The 21,500-nt window shown below is 36.6% G+C and overlaps 1 protein-coding gene across 2 annotated transcripts in view; it reads left to right on the top strand.

Annotated features, from left to right (window-relative positions):
• The window catches only part of Anapc4 (anaphase promoting complex subunit 4), a 31,778-nt gene extending 10,548 nt beyond the window's left edge, over positions 1-21,230 (top strand). The window contains exons 9-28 of one of the 2 annotated variants that reach the window (XM_026403876.2): positions 1,557-1,640; positions 3,184-3,270; positions 3,989-4,053; positions 4,743-4,785; positions 4,896-4,972; positions 6,716-6,816; positions 6,897-6,948; positions 9,055-9,110; positions 11,187-11,233; positions 12,879-12,935; positions 13,252-13,308; positions 14,504-14,597; positions 16,218-16,315; positions 16,979-17,040; positions 17,121-17,159; positions 17,258-17,359; positions 18,129-18,203; positions 19,176-19,349; positions 20,407-20,530; positions 20,901-21,230. In XM_026403876.2, coding sequence (XP_026259661.2) covers positions 1,557-1,640; positions 3,184-3,270; positions 3,989-4,053; positions 4,743-4,785; positions 4,896-4,972; positions 6,716-6,816; positions 6,897-6,948; positions 9,055-9,110; positions 11,187-11,233; positions 12,879-12,935; positions 13,252-13,308; positions 14,504-14,597; positions 16,218-16,315; positions 16,979-17,040; positions 17,121-17,159; positions 17,258-17,359; positions 18,129-18,203; positions 19,176-19,349; positions 20,407-20,530; positions 20,901-21,128 — 1,722 coding nt within the window. In that variant the 3' untranslated portion in view covers positions 21,129-21,230. The remainder of the gene's footprint in view (positions 1-1,556; positions 1,641-3,183; positions 3,271-3,988; positions 4,054-4,742; positions 4,786-4,895; positions 4,973-6,715; positions 6,817-6,896; positions 6,949-9,054; positions 9,111-11,186; positions 11,234-12,878; positions 12,936-13,251; positions 13,309-14,503; positions 14,598-16,217; positions 16,316-16,978; positions 17,041-17,120; positions 17,160-17,257; positions 17,360-18,128; positions 18,204-19,175; positions 19,350-20,406; positions 20,531-20,900) is intronic. The other variant, XM_077803149.1, reaches the window with a different exon arrangement.
• The last annotated feature ends 270 nt before the right edge of the window (positions 21,231-21,500 follow it).

Below are 21,500 nucleotides of genomic sequence, written 5' to 3'. Positions count from 1 at the left end.
TTGTTTTGGGGGCGAATTTTTCTCCTTCCTTCCTTTCTTTTTCTTTCTTTCTTTTTTTTTTTTTTTTTGTGTGTGTGTGTGGTGAACATTGAACCCAGGGCTTTGCACATGCTAAACATGCTTTCTACTACTGAGATACACCCCCAGCCTTTATAGATTTTTTATTACCTATATCTCAGTATACTTTAATAGTCACCAAAGCAAAATTTTAAAAATACTTGGAATTTCTGAATTTTACATATTGACTGCTCTTACATTAAATAGTATATTTTCCCTAAGTACTTCAATATCATTTTCATCAGAACAGTGTTTCAATGATCTGTTGATGACCATATTAATTGCTTTCTATACTAGTGTAACTTTGGTCCAAGTGCTTTCTTAAGATTCTGTCCTAGATAGTTCTAAAGGCTAATCGTCACTGATCATTTAACATGTGCTATGACTGAGTGCTTCAAACACAGCACTCTAATGGGTAAGTACTATGATTATCCCTGTTTTATAGATAAGTACATGATCACCCAGAGAAACTAGAACTTACTCCATGTCACAGAATTAGAAGGTGATGCTAAGCAATCTAGTTCTAGCATCTGTGCTCTTAGCCAGCACATAACCTCTTGGGCAAAGTGAACATTTAATATTGGGGAAAACCCATTTTTTATTGTTTGCTATTCATATTGTAGATGAGAAAATTTTGAAGGGGCTCCCATAGGATACTTGCATTATAGCTTTGCCTGCCAAGAAATCTTCCCCAAATTTTCATCTTAAATATCTCTGCTACTTAACCTAAGTACAGGTGAACTCTCAAAAAGTAGAAAAGATGCAAGATGTGGTATGTGTGGTGCGTTCCAGCAGTCTCGGTTGCATCCAGCATGTCAGAGAACCTACCACTGCAAGGGCTGTTTGTGTTTGCTCCTCATCATGAACCTGAGAAGCTATGATTACCATGATTTCACTTGGACTATGATAAAAATTATCACTTTCTATGAGTTTTGTAATAGATACCTTTTTAAAAAATTTTTTTTAGTTGTAGATGGACACAATATCTTTATTTTTATGTGGTGCTGAGGATCGAACCTAGTGCCTCATGCTTATGAGGCAAGTGCTCTATCACTGAGTTACAGCCCCAGCCTCATAATAGATATCTTTTAATGACAACTTCATTGAGAGACAACTCACATATCATTGATATTTTCTGTATATTTATCAATAGCCTTTAATTTTTTTACTTCCCTTTAATTTTGACATACATTTTTGATTATTTTTAATTTCCTCATAATTCTGTTACAAAATAATTATCATATTTATAACTACCTAAAAGGGACTGATGACCAGAGAGTGATCTGGGCACCATCACACATAGGAATCCTGAGGTTGTATTCTGTTAGTCTCACTGTGTTATGCTCAAAGCAGGCAGAATCCTGATATGGTCTTTATAATAGTTAGGTCTAGACTCTCTTTAATTACAGAAATATTTTTAGCTGGGCAAGAAAAGGTTTGTCTTTTAAAGAAGAAAATGCATCTGATTGTGACGTACTTTATTTCTTTTTATTTTATAGCTTGAAACCAATCTCTTGTACTCCTTCTTACCTGAAGTAACTCGAATGGCCAGAAAGTTTACTCACATTTCAGCTCTTTTACAGGTATTTATAGTTACTTTTTGTATTTACTATAAGCTTTTAAAGTTCCATAGAGAGAAAACTTAAAAATTTTATTTTGTAAAGCCATCTATAGTAGGGGATGTCTACCAATCCTCTCATAATGTTCATGAATTCAAGAAAATGAAATTTAATTGAGAATTTATTTCCACCCAACTCTATTTACCACTCCCAAAAGAAAAGGAAAAAGAATGGTTTTAATCTTTTTAAATGTTCCATAAATAAAATTTCATTTGCACTTTATTACAAATAAAGTATTGTGGAAACATAATCTCCATACTAGTTAACTTCTGCTTATAATAAACCCATCCCGGAGTAGTTCACAGTTCTGGAGATTAGCAGTTTGGATGGGCTCAGCCAGCAGATTCTGGTGATCTGGGCTTGGTGCAGCTTCTCTCATCCAGGTTGGTCATGCAAGCCAATCTGTGGCCTAGGCTAGAATGGCTGTGTACTGTTTCATATCTCTCATTCTCCCAACGAGCCAGCCTAGCCTTGTTCACCCTGTAGTAGTAGTAGCAGGGGTGGTATCAAGAGTGCAATTTTACATATTGACTGCTCTTACATTAAATAAAATATTCTTAAAGCTTTTTTGGGGAGGTGGGGGTGGTACATGCCTGTAATCCCATCTCCCCGGAGGCTGAGGCAGGAGGACCTTGAGTTTGAAGCCAGCCCAGGCACCTTAGCAAAGCCCTGTCTCAAAAATGACATGACATGGTGTGACTCAACACGACATGTCACAGGCTGAGAGTGTAGCTCAGAGGTGGAGTGCCCCTGGGTTCAATCCCCAGTACTGAAAGAAAAGAGTGCAAGTAGAAGGGTGCAAAGACTCGAGGCTTAGTACCCAACAGTGTTTTTTCTGCAGTGTTCTGTAGAGTGAGATGCAGGTTAGGCTAGATTCAGGGCTGGACGAAGGAGCCACAGAGAACTGTGGACATGGATTTTGTTCTATTATGATCCTTAATTTACTTGGCATCAGAGGTTTCTAGAGATCAATGCTTTTTTAAAAAGTCCTGTTTAATATTTGAATAGCAGAACAAATCAGCATGTTTACACTATGCATTAAACATATAAAAAGCTTGAGAATATTTGTTTTACCAGATACAAACTTAAGAATCAGCCAGGTGTGATGGTGCACAATTATAATCCCAGTGGCTTGGGAGGCAGAGGCAGGAGGATTGCAATTTCAAAGCTAGCCTTAGCAAATTAACAAGGTCCTAATCAACTTAGCAAGACCCTGTCTCTAAATAAAATATAAAAAAGTGCCCCTGGATTCAATCAATGGCTACTCACCCCCACCTCCCCAAAAAAGCTTTTAAGAATATTTTATTATAAAGTTCAAAGAATCATTAAATGTTTTATAGTTAAGGGATTACCAAAGATTAGCTCTGATTTCCTCTTTTTCTGGCTTAACTGAGATAAAAGAGTGATTGAAAGTAAATACTGGATTTCTTTGTGACTCTTTACATAAGAAGCACATATTATTTAAGTATTTTTTACTGTTTTAATATTTTTTTCTTTTTGCTAATAGTATATAAATTTGTCACTAACATGTATGTGTGAAGCATGGGAAGAAATACTGATGCAGATGGATTCTCGTCTCACTAAGTTTGTGCAGGTAATGTAATTATGGTTTCCCATGGAGTTAGAGTGCCTACTATCTACATATACTCTATCTATCAGGGACATAAGAAAAATCAGTCTGATTTATAAAAGGCTAAAATCATCTGTTTCAGGTGGCTTAGTCTAATCTCATATGTTATTTTCTCAGATTTGTGAAAAGGACTATGTATTAATTTTCTGTTGCTATAACAGCTCCCAGTTTTGGATACTGAAAGTCCAAGGCTGTGCATCCCCACATGTTCTTCCTCTCATGAGGAGAGTCTCATGGCAGCAACATGTATATGAATAAGAAGAATCACACAGCAAGACAGGAAGCCAAAGACTGGGGAGGGATCAGTCTTACCTTTTAGGATAACTTACTCCTGTGGAAACTAGCCAGAGTTCCAAGAGAACTATCTTAATGTCTTTCCAGGGCAGTATCTGTAATGACCTAACCACCTCCCACTACACCCCATCTCTTAACAGTTCTACCACTTCCGCATCACCACACTGAGGACCGAGCCTCAATACACGAGCCCACAGGGGACAAGTCACATCCAAACCATAACAAACTCTCTTCCCATTGGTACTACTTAAGTGGGGATAGGATTGTGAAGTGGAGCAGGTGGGGCTTGAGGAGCAGATGTTGAAATAGGGTTGTGTTCCCTATGATTTTGAATAAACATGCTTATAATTTATAAAGTATATATCATAATTATTTTTGCTTTGTACAGGAAAAAAACACTACTACATCTGTGCAGGATGAATTCATGCATTTGTTGTTGTGGGGGAAAGCAAGGTAATAAAAGCAGGATAAGTGCTCCTGCTCCCCCCCCCCCGCCTTTGTTTTTCTTTTCTTAACAGTAATTATTTCAAAAATAACCTGATTGCTTTTAAAAAGTAGAAAATTGCAGTACATAAGACCCCCTCAGGTGTATATCTTTTGGGGCTTTTTCATGTATTTTTTTATGTAAGTGTGGTTGTGTATATGCATGTGTATTTATTAAACGGATAAACGTTTTGAAATTTTTATGTAGCCAAACTAATCTTTCTGGTACCTTAAAAAGATTTGTCTTAAAAAATTCAATTATTGATCTGTATCTTTATCTAGAGTTTTTTTATGGCTTGTGGGTTTTTCCTTTATGTGTTTTAAATGTGGTTTACTGGTTGTATGCTGTGAAAGTTTAGCTTCTTTCTTTCTATAAGTGATTAGATCATTGTCCATGTGATTATTGGGTATTCGCCTTCCCTTCCTGATTTGAGGTGTTGGTTTGGCATACGGTGTATTCTCTCACATTTTCTGTTAGCTTCTGGGCTGTATCGTTTTTGTCCCTTTGTGAATATACCAAAGCCCTGATTTTTGTTGGGCTAGTTCCTTCTGTTTACTTTGTTTCAAAATCTTGTTTCTATTTTGAAATTTAAGTTTTAAACAATGGATTCTAGTTTTGAATGGAAAAATGACTAAAAACACTTTCTTTTTCATTGTAGTGCTGAACTTCAGACCCTCTTGATGAACCAGTTAACAGTAAAGGTGCTGTTGAAGTATTTATGTATTATGAATACCTTCTTCAGTTTCTTCTTTTTTGGAATGGCATATAGTGTCCTAATTGTATGCTAAATATATTTTCTTCTCTTAATTAGGGCTTAAAAAAGCTTGGCCAGTCTATAGAGTCATCATATTCCAGTATACAAAAATTGGTTATAAGTCACTTACAGAGGTATGAAGGTGATGTAGAAGTTTTTGGTATTTTATCCATGTGTACATGTCATTAGTCTCTCTGTGCAGCCTTTCTCAATTTGGCATTTTTGTTTTTGAGCCTTTCTAGCTACAATTGTTCCATTGCCGTTTGAGGGGAATATTGGCATACCCCAAGATTTAGAGAGTCAACAATGATAGTTCTGCTTTGTCAAATAATTTTCTAATATGTTTCTACCAGCCTGAATCTTGTCTGGGCCTTTTTTCAGTTAAGCATGAGATATATTTTAAAATAGGTCATACACCCTTTTTTGAGCAATGAAATTAAGTAAATGCATAGTGTGCGTTTTTTCTTTTAACACCTTGGCAGTTTGTTCTGGTTATCCTCATTTTACACAGGAAGAAACTGAAGTTCAGAATTGGTGTTACAGCTGGCTGGTAGTTAAAGTCATAGCTAAAACTTGCTCCTGGATCTTCTAGGTATCATGCTATTTCTGTCCACAGCTACTTTAGTGAAGCAGTTAGCAAGTGGATGCTGAATATTCAAGTTAGTTTTGTGAACTATGCTGAGTACCTAACTCCAGTCCTCTTGTAGCCCCATGACACTTTTTGCACTGGTCTCTTCAAGCCCACACTTTATCCCTTGAATGTGTTTTCCCCAGTGGATCTAATGACGTTTTGAGAACTTTGCCACCTCTTTTGAGAACTTCCCTTTGCTCTTAGAGCCAAGACCTTTGCATGGCCTTTAGCATACTACTTCTCTGCTTTGCCCACACTAATGGCCTTTTAGTTTCCCACCCAGGGCCTTCTTAATGCCCTTCTCATTTTCCAGAACACTGCTCTCGGCTTGCGCTCATCTGTTCTCGGGTACATTCCTTCAGAGAAGCCTTTCCTGGACCTCCAGATTAGATCATGTTCTTCGGTTATGCCTTCACCCACTGCCTTTCCTTCAAGGCAGTCGTAGTAGTTGGGACCTGTCAGTACTAAGGAGACACCATTGTTCATTTTGTCCTCAGCATCTAGCACAGTGCCTACATCAAGTCAGAGCTTAAGAAATATTTGTTGAATGTTGAATAGTCGGGTGAACAAGATAGCCAAATGGTTGTGATAAAAGTACCAGGTAGGACTGGAGCTGGAGATGTAGCTCAGTGGAAGAGTGCTTGCTCAGCATGTGTGAAGCCCTGGGTTCAATCCCAGCACTACCCACCCCCCCACCCTGTACTCCAGAAATGATTGGGTTAAACTGTGGAACATAATTTGATCATCTAACAAAATCTAATCTTGTGGTTGTGTATATTATCTCAGTCATAATGACTGGATGCTTCTGCTATGGTTTTGTTTTGTTTTGATACTAGAGGTTAAACCATGGGCACTTGACAATTTTGCTATATCCCCAGTATTTTTACTTTTTATTTTGAGATGGGACTTGCTAAGTTATTGAGGCTGACCTCAAACCTGTGATGAGAATTTGAGAATTCTTTTTTTTAAGATTTTTTAAATATTTATTTTTTAATTGTAGTTGGACACAATATCTTTATTTTGTTTATTTTTATGTGGTGCTGAGGATCGAACCCAGGGCCATGCATGTGCTAGGCGAGTGCTCTATCGCTGAGCCACAAACCCAGCCTGAGAATTATTTCCTGTAGAAAGAAAACTAAAGTTCCCTTCAGTTTTTTTGTTTGTTTCTGAAAACTTAGACATATAAAGTAGTTGCTCCCTACCACTTTGATGATAGTAATGATATTTATTTCTGCTGTTTTACTAGTGGCTCAGAGTCCTTATTGTACCATTTGAGTGAATTGAAAGGAATGGCTTCATGGAAGCAAAAATATGAGCCTCTTGGACTAGATGCTACAGGAATTGAAGGTGATGATTTAATTTCTCAGTAGAATGCATTAAACATAGCTGACTTATTCAATAAGTGATACTTATTTATTTCTCTTTAGATGCTATTACTGCTGTGGGTTCTTTCATACTCAAGGCAAATGAACTTCTTCAGTAAGTAATGGGGTTATCTAGGATCATTGATCTGAGAACACTCACTTTTCACTTAAATAAGAATCTAGTCTTTAATTCTCTGAAAGTGAGGTTTAAATTTTCATCAAAATTATGCTTATAAGTGATTAAAACATACATAAATAGCACAGAGATCTTACTAATTAAAACTGTGTTTTCCTGTCCATCCAGCCTCACCCCTGAGGGAATCAATCCATGAAGTCTAGTATCTGTCTAAATAGATTTGCAGAACAAAAATCTAGTTAAGAAGACTGGGAGGAGAGTAAATTATCAAAATAATAATACAATAGAGTTCAACGTAAAATAATTCTTATTTTCAATACAATGAATGAAAAGACCCACATCTTACAGATGTGTTGTAAAATTCCAAGATACTAAGATAAAGACTAAACCTCTTAGAGTGATCTTTGAGATAAGAAATAAAAAACAGCCCTTCTAAGAAGTGAGAAATCAGGAAGCAAGAAAACCTCCATCACCAACAGGAAATCTACTATAATGGAGCAGTGCTTCCAAAGTTACATGAGAACATATTTCCCCTTTGGAATTTTAAATTTAGCTAAGATCTTGAATTAAGAATGAGGGTCAGAGAAATAACACAAAAAAGTTTATCTTCCACATCTACTTTCTGAGTGAAGTTATTGAAGGATGCGTTTCAGGAAAATGATTAAGGAAAGAACCAGGTGATCCTGAAAGCCCTGAGCTAATCCATGCAAGCAGTAAAGTAGGTACAAGTAGGTACGGTGTGGCAGCTGCACAGGAACAGGAGCGCAGTGCGCAGACAAACAAGGATGCAGGCTACAGGAGGCCTCTGGGCAGAGGGGTTTCCAGGGGTGCAGTATTGCCCTTCAGACAGGGAAAGAATGGAAGGATGTAGCAAAAACAGCTGATGGAAGAAAATAAGAAGGGCTTACAGAGTCCAGGGAAATCAAAACAGGTAAAAATAGGTACATGCATTAGCTGTGGTTCAGAAATACAGAAGCAACCTATAAAAGAAGTAAAAACAGACTCATAAGGGTTAAAATGATACTACTTTTCCCTGTATTTTGAAGTATTCTTTGGTTTACCATATTTGCTGAAAGCAAATATATTGGTTTTTTTGTGTGTGTGATCACCTTTCAATATGAATGAAAGGTACATTAATTTCTTGTTACTTTCAGGTAAGTAGGATGTAGCATTTTTATTATAGGTTACAAGTAGAGAAATAAATCAGCAGTGATAATTTTGATTGTTAGCTTGGTTGCTTGGGAAGGGGATGAGGGTATTGTTTGGGAAAGAGGCTTCTAAGAGAGGCTTGTTTTTGTTGTCTCATAACATAGGAGATGTTGTGGTATTTTTTATTTCAAGAAATTTATTTTAAACAGAAGAGTGTATAATACTGACCCCACCTCTCCAATTACGTTATGAAACTCCATGCTTGGAAAGAGTCTTGAGACAGGAGTGTTTATCTTATAGATGTGAGCTTAAAGAGATTTTTAAAAATAATGCCAATCTTTGCATTCAGAAATAGTTACATCAAAATGAAAATGACTTTTATTTATAACTTAATTTTGGTTCATTTGTATAAAGCCCATGAACATTCAATTTTTGATATATTATTGTCAGATTGGAAAATCAACTCAAGAAAATAATATTTGTTGATATCAGAAGTATTAATGTACTACAAACTTATAATAATGATTTTCTTGTTGGAATTAATATTTTTCTAACTGACCAATAGTATTTGTTTTAAACTGAGAATGATGCTGAAAACTCTTTTTTTCCTGATTTCTTTTTTGCAAAGTTACAAAAGGATTTCATACTTTTCTGAATGTCAGGAAAGACTATTACACAGTTTATAGCAAGGAAGTTAGAACCAGTTAGAATGTGAGTTATTGGTTTTGTTTTTAAAAAGAATCAGGATTTGCTTTTTTTGACATTTTATTTTTAGGGATGTGTTTGATTTGTAAAATCTGCTGTTCCAAAGACTTAAATGTCATCCAGATAGAATAAAATAGAACAGTAAGGATTTTTATATTCCATGACAAATTGAGCAATGATACATGAAACCCACATAATAATCCTATTTCTGATTTATTTTTATCTTCTTAGAGTTATAGATAGCAGTATGAAAAACTTCAAAGCATTTTTTCGGTGGCTCTATGTAGGTAAGTTATGTTCTTGTTATTTTAACACTTTAAAAAAACGTGCGAGTATCATCTTAGACTGTTTCAGTTACTCCAGTGAAGTTTCAAATAAACTCCTTTGTCCCCTTCTGCCACCTTCAGTAGTTATTAACATATGACCAGCCCTACCTCCCCACAGAAGGAATAGAGCTAACTTGCAACATCTTTTGCCCCTGTCACTCATGGATGACCCATCCTTTTTCTTTTCTTTTTATTTTTTTAAAAACCTTCGAATGCTTTGTGGGTTGAAATAACATTTTCAGACCCTGTTATATATTGGTCACTTGTTTTTTGTTTATTTGTTTTTTAATATTTTTTAGTTGTTGTGGCATGCTCGGCCACTGAGCCACAACCCCAGCCCCCAGCACTTGTTTTTTTTTAAAGCTCTTGAGTAGCTCCTGTTTTATACTTTGGTCTTCTATCTCTAGATCAGTGCTGCCCTTGGTGGTAGCCACCAGCCACAGTGGCTTTTAAATTGATAGAAATTGTCTAAAATTACTTAGTTTCATAGTCGGTCTGACTGCACTCAGTTCTTAGGAGACGTGGTCATTGGCAGCACAGAACTGAACATTTCTGTGGGCATTACCCTTGGGCAGTGAGGCCCCAGCTTGATAGCTTGCAGACCACAGTGGTCTTTGCATCTCCATGCTGCCTTTGTATTTATGTTGCCAGTTTAGTTAACTTACTGATTTGATACCAAATGTCTAGATATTTACTCTGCAGTATATATACATCTTATTTAGTTTCATTTATACTGCTATTTTTGTGAACTCTTAGTATCCTTGAAATAACACTCTATACATATCCCTCAGCATATGCAAGATTTAGCTACGAATGGAATTTATCCCATATTTGTTCAAATTCTAAAGAGTGAAATAGCTGCTAAATTACTTGTGTCCTTTAAATAGATGTCCTTATCTTAAGTTCTGTTATTATAAAAAAAGATTTTATATTTGTCATCCTAATAAAATTGCTTTTGTTTAAAGATTGAATGTGATCTTGATGCTTGAAATTCTTAGATTTTCCTAAAAATTGTACAAGCACTAGTCAGAATGGGGAATCAGAGTGTGATTCCGGTTGTCAGAATGAATTACATTGTTAAAACTGAGATGTTAGGAGTCTTTCTTTAACAAAAGTAATAGTTTGGTTTGAAAAGTTATAGTTATTGGAGGTAATTTACTTAGTTTCTATAATTGCTTGTCCTGACGGCAGTAGGAATCAGGATTAGAAGAGAAATGGATTACTGCTCAGTCCTTGTCATGAGACGATGACACTGGGGAAGCACACTGGATTGCAGAACTGGACACCTAATTGTAATCCTGCTTCTGCCACCAACAGTAGCTGTTAAACCTTGGTGGTCTGTTTTGTAAACTGTAATCTCCATGAAGGCAGGGCCTAAAATCTGTATTTGCAGAAGTCCCTCTGACATGCTTGTTACTCACCAAACACAGGGAAGAAGTGGATTCAAGCAGGCAGGACCATGGGTAGTGCACCTGCTTAGTCTTCATATAGGTGGACTCACACCAAGTACAGTGCTGAATGGGGACAGCCCCATGAAAGGACAGTCAGCTGCTCCATGTACTAAATTAAAGAGAAGTATATAAATATGTGTGTATTTTATAACTCTTGTTGCAAATGTCTTTGTGTAAGTAAAAAGGCCAAGGGAAATAAGCACATTTCTTTGGTATCATAAGACTTTAGAGGAAAGAATTCCTCAATCTGAAGACAGAAAACATCACAGGCAAAAAGAGGAATCCTTGCACACAGTGTTAACACAAGACAGCAGGTAGACTTGTGTGGAATGGCAACAGGTTGAGTTGAAGGAGAAAAAGAAAAATAATAGTTTAGAATGGTTAGACTGGTTTTGACCCTGGAAATATGAATCAAACTTAAGTTCTTCATGCTTTTAGCAGAAAAATAATGTTTTTCTTAGTAAAAGAAACTGTTGAAAATAGGAGATTTAGTCCAGGGAAAAACACATTTCTATATTGAAATGTGCTATAATTGAAATTATGTACCTAGTTTTCCTTTAAAGGTAGTTTTTAACTTTGTTTCCAGCAATGTTGAGAATGACAGAAGACCATGTGCTTCCTGAGCTGAATAAGGTAATGTACAGGCTCACAGTGGGCCCTGCCTATCCTCTAGTTAGTGGGTTCAACCACCCGCAGATTGAAAGTATTCTGCATAAATATCACATCTGTGCTGAACATTTGCATAACCTTTTTCTTGTCATTTTCCCCTATACAAAATGTAACATCTTCATATAGGCTTTACATTGTATTGGGTGTTCTAAATAACCTAGATATAATTTAAAGTATATAGGAGGATGTATATGTGTTATTGGGTTTATACCATTTCATATAAGGTACTTGAGCATCCCCAGATGTCAGTATCCAAAGAGGCCTGAGGAGGACCCTGTGGGTACAAAGGGACAACTATATTTTTCTAATGTATTGGTAATGTCCTGGTTGAGCTTAGTTTTGCTGGTCATCTGGTGACCAGCAAAACAGTTATTGGTTAGCAAGATGTCAGGCTGTAGACGTCAGATAGATCCATTAAGACTTTTTAAAAAGAAATATGTATATTCTTTCATCTTACAGAATACTTTTAATTATGGCTGTCTAAATTTATAATTTTCATGCGGTTTTATAATCCATATAGTATATTTGTATTCTTTATGTGTTTTGTATTCTTTGGCTCCCTTGAAACGTGTGTGTGTGTGTAACGGGACTGAATCCAGTGGTACTCTGCTTATGTCTCCAACACTTTTTATTTTGAGATGGGGTGGGGGACAAGTTGCCCAAACTGGCCTCAACCTTCTGAGAAGCTAGGATTATAAGCATGCGCCACCACACCTGACTGGTTCCTCTTATTTATTGCTCTTTAAAGTTTTTCCTATTCAGGCAAAAGCTAAAGACACTTAAAAAAAATTTATATTGCTGTTAACTTTATTTTGAGAGATAAAACATGTAATCATTTGGAGGGATCTTAATGTGCAAGTTTTTGAGTGCTAGAAGAACTAGGGTGGGGTAAAGGTCAGATCGCTGCCAGCAGCCAAGGCCCACAGTGTCGCAAGCATGACTGTGGACTTGCAGTCCTTCACCAAGGTTAAGGTGACTTGTCAGGGTGGAAGGGTTTACGGTCTCCTTTCCCAAAGGAAGGCCCCCAGCACAAGGAGTTTTTTGCACAAGGCCTAAAATGACAGCCTTAGGCCACAAAGAGTTCTGTAGGTGTTGAATTAGCTGATTGAGAAATAGAATTAAAATGTTTAATTACATTATCAGAATTTTAGGAGTTCGTATTTTCACAGCTGCATAATCTATTTCTTTGAAGGAACTGTTTCCCCTCATGCCTTTTAGTAGATAGTAAAAAAGTCACATTTATTATTATATAATATTCGTTTTATTGGGAGGCTTTCTTTACAGAGACAGTAACCATTTTTAAAATTTATTTTTTAGCTGATACATAAAAACACAAATATTGTATAAACTGAGTACCAAGTAATGTTTGATACATGAAACATTGCATAATATTTAAATCAGATAAAACATACTCAGTGCCTCAAATTTTTATCATTTCTTTATGGAGAAAATGTTCAGAATCCTCCCAGCCTTTCAGACTCTTGAGTACATTATTGGTACCTACAATCACCCTCCTATGCAGTAGTGCACCAGAGCTGCTTCTCCTAACTATAACTTAATATGGGAAGCTTCCTTTTATCTTGATTTGTTTTCTTTTTGTTGTTGATAGATGACTCAAAAAGATATCACGTTTGTTGCTGAATTTCTTACTGAACACTTTAATGAGGTAGGAATTTGGTGTTACTGTAATGCTGCTTTTTTGAAAATAATTGCAATAAACCTGGCAATGATAAGAAATAATCAAATTTAACTCAATTAAAGTCTCTAACAACTCATTTTTAGACTATTGAACTAATCAATGGTAGTACTTATTTATTGAACACAGTCTATAATATGAACTTCTGTTTGTGTATATGTTTTTTAATCCATGAAAGAAAAGAGTAACTGCTACTTATAGCTCCTTCTAAAGTTTTTGTCTTAAACTTTAGTTTTTTTCTTTTCTTTTGAGCTTACTTAAGAATTAAACTGTGTGTTCTTTCTAGGCTCCAGACCTTTATAATAGAAAAGGAAAATATTTCAATGTTGAAAAAGTTGGTCAGGTATGGATTTTGGATTAACTGAGTTTGATTTTTAGAAACTGACTTTTAATCTTCATTAATGTACTGTCCTGTCCAAAGTTTACACCAAGTTATATAGTGGTTTTGCCCTGATAGCTTAATAACTGCTGCTCTTTGGTTATTTTACTATTTGGTCTCAGAACTCTCTTACATTCTTAATAATTATTGAGGATCCCAAAGAGCTTTTGTTTATGTGGGTTATTGGGTTGTTGTCTGTAAATGGTAGATATTATTAGGAATTAAACAGAACATAAAAATTATTAAATTTTTAATTCATTAAAAATAAGAGCTTCATTTATAATTATATGTTAATATAAATATTTTTAATGAACTAACTACAAAAATGTCAGTCAAGAATGGTGTTTTGTATTTTTGCAAGCCTCTGAAGTTCAGCTTAACAGGAGACAGCTAGAACTCCATTTTTTAAAAAAGTACCTGGCTTAATAACTAAAATGGTTTCATTAAGTGCCCTTCCTCAAGATGATTTTCTTGCTTTGGAATGAAACAAAAGTGCTTTGTGTATACCTCCAAATTCTATCCCATAGAATAATTAAGGTGTGTAGTCAAGTGTTGAGATTTGATAAAATTAACAATTTAATAGTTCCATAAAACATAAATGAAACAATGTATGATGTGGCAAAAAAGGATACAGTGGCTGCTGGTATGATTTGGGGCCACTACCCGTACTCAACAAAGGCATTGGCAGTTTTTCCCATCAGTGCAAACACCAACACAGTGAAAAGGTGAGTGGCTTCTTGGCATTATTATAACACTGGTATTGACCCCATGATCCCTGAAAGCATCATGGGATCTGTGTCTACACCTTGAAATCAGCCACCACAGATCATATTGATAGTTGGTACTTGTGTAAACTAATTTATAACTTATACATGTAAAATTAAAATAAGCTCATGAAAATAAAACACAAACTTTTAAGCTCAATTTATACATTCTGTAACTATCACATTCTAATATTTTAGTGATATTTTAGTGTTGTGCAGTCTGTTTAAATATTTGACATGTAGCAAATTTTGGTCACCTCCTATTCTCAGGAAATAGTGGTGAACTTTCAGAGTTCTTGGCAGTAAAACAGGTTAACTGATTACATAGAAAAATATCAAATATTTTGGAAGGTCTTATTGTTTTCTTTATTAAGTTTAAATTTTTATCTCTGTAGTATTTGAAGGATGAAGATGATGATCTTGTGTCACCCCCTAACACGGAAGGAAACCAGTGGTATGACTTTCTCCAGAACAGCAGCCATCTTAAAGGTACTTCATGAACTAGGTAGTCTTTGACTGTGTTTATGTTTAATTAAGACTGGCTAATAGTTTGTAATACTTACCTAAGTTATTCAGACCTATTCTTTGTGTTCATTTTATTTAAAGAAACAGAAAATAATAAATAAGGCATAACCGGTTAGTGTGATAGGTAGAAAACACTCTAAAATTTACTGCTGACACTGAAATATTTTTTTCCCTCCTGAAACCAACTGAGTGTCCTGTAGTTCACTTCAAGTCTTACACTGACTACCTGGAGTTCATGCAGACTCCACAGAGTTGAGGGCTCAGTCTCACGAGACAACCTGCCCTCACTTCAGGTGGCAGTCACAAGTGCCAGGTCCCTTGGTTACCCACATCTCTGATGTTGCTACAGGGGACTCTCATATTCCCCTTCCCTTTCAGGTTAAATAATCTGCAAGGGTGGCTCAAAAAAATCAGAAACACTGTGGTTTCTCACTGTGTTTATTATAAAGAATATAGCTCGGGAAGGGCCAGCTAGAAGGAGACGCGCAGGGTAGGTACGGAGGGAGAAGCTTCCATGCCCATCCAGCACTCGGTGTCTGCAGTGTCGGCAGGAAGTTCTCTGAACCTCATTGTTTGGGGGTTTCATGGAGGCCTCATCACATGAACGTCATTGATTAAAACACTGGCCTTTGGTAGTTGAACTTGATCTCCAGCCCTTTACTTCTCAGAGTTTGGGGGATAGAGCTGAAAATTCCAAGCTTCGGTCTTCTTAGCAACCAGCCCACAGCCAAAGTCTGTCTAAGAGACTCCAGAATTGCCTCATTGAAACAGAAGATCTCCTATCACAGCAGGAAATTCCATAGGTTTTAGGAGCTTTGTTCCAAGACCTGAGGACAAAGACCACATGTCTTTCTATGTGCACAGCATTGTCAATGGCTGAGGACTTAAAATGCTAACATGATGAAAATGCATCTTGGCCAGCTCAGCTGGGACATGGGATGCTGTATCAGGTGACTACAGAGCACCGAGGAAGACACTGGGCTGCAGAGTCGGAATGGGTGGATTCCAAGATCTAGACACTTCTTCTACATCAGGCAGTTGCCTAAACCTGCTCAGCCCCTTTGTTTTTTTCGTCTGTAATTTGGAGATGATGATGTGTACTTCATACGGCTGTTGTAAGAAGCAGAAATAACTATATCTAACTTTCTACTGATAAAGTAGCCTTTTTAAAAGTGAGGAGATTGTTTACACACAGCTGGTTTCTTGTCTCCTTTTTGGTTTAGGACCATACTCTTCCAAAACAGCACTGCACTGCCTTTATCCTTCTCTCATGGCCAAGATAGGAAGGAGGAGCTTATGGTTGCCAAGTCATTCCTTTCCTCTTATGGCCAATAGAAACCTACTGTTGGATTTTGGTGGGGCCAAGCTTGCACTAGTGTGGTTGTTTTTAGTGCCCGGGGGAAAGGGGTGAAGGGAGGAGGGTGACAGGAGGCAGAAGGCCATGGTCATTTTTAATGAGATGTGTGAAAATATAGTGAGAATTCCACCACGAGATGGGCAGGCCAGCTGTAAGAGTAGATCACTTTCTCCTACTCATTGGTTTGCTCTACCTTTGGTTTTGTTTCTGTTTTTGTTTGAAACCAGAAAGTCCTTTGCTGTTTCCTTATTATCCTCGAAAATCGTTGCATTTCGTGAAAAGGCGGATGGAGAACATTATTGATCAGTGTTTGCAAAAGCCAGCAGTAAGTTTAAAAGAATGCATGTCTTTGTATAGGAGCAAGAATATCTGACTCACTGTGTAAAGGACCACAATTATGCCAGTGAACAATATGAAAATGCTGACATTTGGCTGGTATTGGCTATCAAAAATGTCAGTTTCATGTGGTTCAGTCTTACCCATCTTGATGTTTTCTTATGTAAATTTAAAAAATATATATATTAAAGTGTAGGCATTTGTAGTATTTTATTCTCCCAGAACAAACTCAGTATAAAGTCTTAGTTACAGAGCTGATGTGACTCATATTTACTACCAAATAAAAAAAGCACTGATGCTCTGAGACTAGAGGAAGGTGGTCCTTCACTTGCCATGTGCTTGGTTCCACGGTCCTTTTCAGCCCAAAATTGCCTTTCTCTTTTTCTTACTGTTGTAATTGTCATTAAGATTTCTTGTGTGCAAGGTTTGGTGACATGGATCATTTTTCTTTTTTTACTACCCTTGAACAGTGATGTTTAGTTACACTTTTCTGTAGAGTATCTCTGTGCATGTAAGTGCTCTTAAGTATATTTTTATTTCATTGCAGCGCTGGGGATCAGACTCAGGGCCTCACACATGCTAGGCAAGTGCTTTTCCAGTGAGCTACCTACTTAGACCCTCTAATCATGTTTTTAAATCTTATTTTATATAGGATGTAATTGGAAAATCAATGAATCAAGCAATCTGCATTCCCTTATACAGAGATGCAAGAAGGTAATTCTATTATCCTGTTGGGTAGTATAATTTAGCAGCCCATTTAAATTTTTCTTACCTTTTTTCCCTTTTTGTTTTAGTGAGGACTCTACACGTAGATTGTTGAAATTTCCTTTTCTGTAAGTTTGTTTCTCCCCTAGCTTGTGTGAACAGTACAATTTTGTTCCAAGCTTAGATAACTAAATACTATATTACAATGTTAACTTTTTTTCTTTAGGTGGAATAATAAGACTTCAAATCTACATTATCTTCTTTTTACTATTTTAGAAGATTCACTTTATAAAATGTGCATCTTAAGGAGACATACTGATATTTCTCAGTAAGTATTAACTTGAAGATGTGTCAAAGAGATGGGACTTTATTATAATAAAACATATACAGCTTTCCTTCCAGAATTTCCATAGTTAACCTTTAGGTTTGTCATTTAACTGTTCTCAGTCACATTTTTCACAGTAACATTAAGATCATAACACTGAATTAGGAGGCTATATGATTCCTTTTTGTTCTAGGTTACTTAATTTTACATTGGCATCTTACCATTGTATGTGGTATTTCCCCCTGGTTAGGAAAAATATGACAGCAGAATCAGGAGGATATCTCATGCCCTTCTAGAAGTTCACAACTGAATTAGTGAAAGAATTTTTACCTCAGGTTAAGTTTGCCTTTCATTGGACAGAGGCCTTTGCTCATAGAGACTTGTTTTGAGAACCCAAAGTGAAAATTCTAAAGGGTAAATCATGTTCAGAATGCCATTAATACCTTAAATAGTTTTAAAATCTCAATTTAAAGAAAAATTTTTGAGACCAAGATGCAGCCAAAGAAAAACAATTTGGCCATTCCAGAGGTCCTTAGTTAAGGAATCTAGCTACTTGGAAACTATAGGATTTTAACCAAGTTGGTTTGAATATCTAGGTGTTTAAATTAGTTACCAGTATTCTGGAGTGAGAATAGTGCTGTTTTGCTGTGAGATTTAGGTTTTAGGTAAGTGTGCTAACACTGCCAATCAAGTGTACTAACACTGCTAAGCATTTAGATTATTGGCTTTATCCAGTTGTTCCACAAAGTCTTTTCCCTTTTCTTTCTTCAAGATCTGTAAGTAATGGACTAATTGGTATTAAATTTGGGAGCTTCACATATGCCACAACTGAGAAAGTCAGGAGGAGGTAAGCCTTGACCTTGTGTGGATGATGTGTACAGATACTGGTGAGGTGGGCTTGTATGTGTCTGTTTAGTTTAATGCAGTCACAGAGGAGTGTGGACAGACTTGTGTACAGAGATGATATGGGCAGAAGGGCTCTTACTTTCTACAGAGGGGCCAGGTTCTTTACATATTTATATGCAGAAAATAATTCGACTTCTAATTGAATAGACTTTTACTATCCTGCAAGAATTTATGTGGTGTGTTTTCATAGGAAGAATTCATTCTTTTGAGTTTCCTGTCTACTAAGAAAGTAATGTGGTTTCAAGGGCCAGACGGCCTGCAGGGCTCAGATTCATGTTGCCAACAGAAAAAGTGAAGTGATAGTCTCACTGAGCTGGGATTTTTTTTTTTTAAGGATACAAAAGGGTAACAGTACCAAAGCCATCCCAGAGGGTTTCCAGGGTAAAGAGCTGACACTATCGCAGGCTGGTCTTTTTCTCACTCTTTTCTTCCTTACACACAAGGTTTTTTTTATAATAAGGTCTTTGGAGTTACTATACCTTTTTCATGTGTGAAATCCTATTTTTACTTTTAAGTCTGGTTTTACTCTGGTTTTCTGTTTACTTAAGGTGTACATAAGGCGTCACTGGGGGAATTTTCACAGGCTTAAGGCTTAGCCATTGATGTGGGGCGTTTTTTAGTACTGTAATTAGAACCCACAGTTGCCGCTGGTGCCACCCCTTGTGATCCAGGGAGAGAAGATCCTTTTGATTCCTGATTTTTTTTATTACCTATTTGTAAGGTCTAGTTATATTTATGAAAATTAATACAAAAGGTTTTATTACAAACTGATGATATGTTTTAATTGTCCACTATAAAGAATATCCCTTAATTCTTTACCTTTTTTCTGCTTGGTACAAGTATAATGTTATGCATACAGTATTTTCAGTAGTCCTGATCATTTTTGATATAACAAAACTGATTTCACTTCTAGCACCTACAGTTGTTTAGATGCACAGTTCTATGATGATGAAACTGTAACGGTGGTTCTTAAAGACACTATAGGACGTGAAGGAAGAGACAGGCTCTTGGTCCAGTTGCCATTGTCTTTAGTATACAACAGTGAAGATTCTGCAGAATATCAGTTCACTGGGACGTACTCTACAAGGTAACTAGCTCTTTAGTAAGACTGTCTACTTGATATAAAAAATCACTATTTTTTGACATATACCAAAGATTGCAGGTTTTTACAGATATGGTAGATAATGGTTTTCTAGTTCCTAGGGGTAACCTTAGAGGCAGCTGAGGGGGATACTCCCACTTTTTTTTTTAATATATGTTTTTTAATTGTAGATGAACACAGTACCCTTATTTTATTTGTTTATTTTTATATGGTGCTGGGGATTGACCCCCATGCCTCACACATGCTATGTAAGTGCTGTACCACTGAGCCATAGCCCCGGCCTGATACTCCTACTGTTTATTCAAAAATGCTGACTTTGATTTAGCTCTCCTTGTCCCTTTGCTTTAATAATAAATCCAGAGTATTTGCTGAGATAGTATGGGAAATTCCTTGAAGTAGAGGATGAATGGGACTTCTCTTTAGTTTTATTTTCAAGGGTAGTATTAACCCTAGTTTGGAATTAATTATTTTAGATGTGCCTTTAGTACTTTCTAGAATTAGGAACCTCAGTACCCATGCAGAGAATACACAGCTAATTCTGAGATAACTTTAGTTGACTGAGATTTTTAAGTAACTAGAGCCCTTCTTTAATTTAAAATGTTTCCATCCTGGTGCCATGATGCACTCCTGTAATCTTAGGGGCTCAGGAGGCTGAGATAGGAGCATCGTGAGTTCAAAGCTAGCCTCAGCAATGGTAAAGCGCTAAGCAACTCAGTGAGACCCTGTCTCTAAATAAAATGCAAAAAATACAGCTGGGGATGTGGCTCAGTGGTTGAGTGCCCCTGAGTTCAGTCCTCAGTACCCCCACCCAAAAGTTGCCATTTGTTTTCCTTGAAAAGGAATCAAAATCTTACTAAGATGATACTGTGGCTGTTTGGAATTACAGTATTTTTATAGAATCATATCCCAACCGGCCCCTTTTTAATACATTGGAAATGAGAATATGGGTACAATTAGAACCCACGGTTGCCCCTGGTGCCACCCCTTGTGATCCAGGGAAAGAGGATCCCCTTTTGATTCCTGGGTTGGTTTTCCCCTCCAGGCTAGATGAACAATGTAGTGTCATTCCCACACGTACCATGCATTTCGAGAAGCACTGGAGGTTACTGGAAAGTATGAAAGCACAGTATGTTGCTGGGAATGGTTTTCGAAAAGTGTCCTGTGTGGTAAGTATTTGCAACTTGTTCACTAAGAGCAGGAGGGACCTTGCTTCTGTGGAAACTTCTTCAGATTCAGATACATGATAAAAAGCCCTTCTGTTGAAACATTGTGTGATTTACAGTTTAATTGATGATGAGCTTGTGGTGGCCTTAGCTATTTAATTCTCTTGTAAAAAAAACTTAAAATGTAGTTAGGATAATAATCTGCTTCAGTTGCCCCTATTGTATGTTTTATATAAAATGAAGACTGAGTTTAGTAGTTTTATAGTAAATTAGTAGGAATATAACTTTCTGTCAAACCGTTCTTCAAGTTTTATGTAATGTATTTGTTAAGTCATTAATTTAAAAATTCTTCATATTGCCTTTTCCTCTTTAGTTAAGTTCAAACCTCCGTCACGTGAGAGTTTTTGAAATGGACATTGATGATGAATGGGAGCTGGACGAGTCTTCGGATGAGGAGGAGGAGGCTGGCAGTGAGCCCGTGAAGATCAAGGAGGAGACGCTGTCCGAACCGGAGGTGGGGACCCAGCACACGGCCGCTTCTGCTCTGGCCCCAGAGATCGTCATCAAAGTGGAAAAACTTGACCCTGAGCTGGATTCGTGATCCAGCTTGCCAGTAGTGGTCTGGAGCAGTTTCACAGGACGTGGACTGAGATGTCTTGGACCATTTTTCTTTGTGTAACAAAGAAATAAACAGTAAATTTAATTTCACTGCGATAGACAGTTTTTTTGCTAAGGTTTCTTTTTAATACTGTGTGTGGGGCTAGAGTTTAAAGAAAACACAAATTGAATGTGAATTTTAAAAAGGCAAATTTTCTGTCAAAAAGATGTCCAGAATTATTCTTACATGAGGAAGAATTGAAATAGTAATTTCAATTTCAATTTATTACTGGAAATTTTAATGAATTAATATTTTAAAAACTTACTTCCATTTTACCCTTACAGTTCATTCTAGAATACATTCAAATTTGTTTTA

This window comes from Urocitellus parryii, chromosome 10 (genome assembly GCF_045843805.1).
Source record: "Urocitellus parryii isolate mUroPar1 chromosome 10, mUroPar1.hap1, whole genome shotgun sequence".
Lineage (NCBI taxonomy): Eukaryota > Metazoa > Chordata > Mammalia > Rodentia > Sciuridae > Urocitellus > Urocitellus parryii.
Note: the sequence above shows the minus strand (reverse complement) of the source record. Positions and strands in the feature narration are given on the sequence as shown.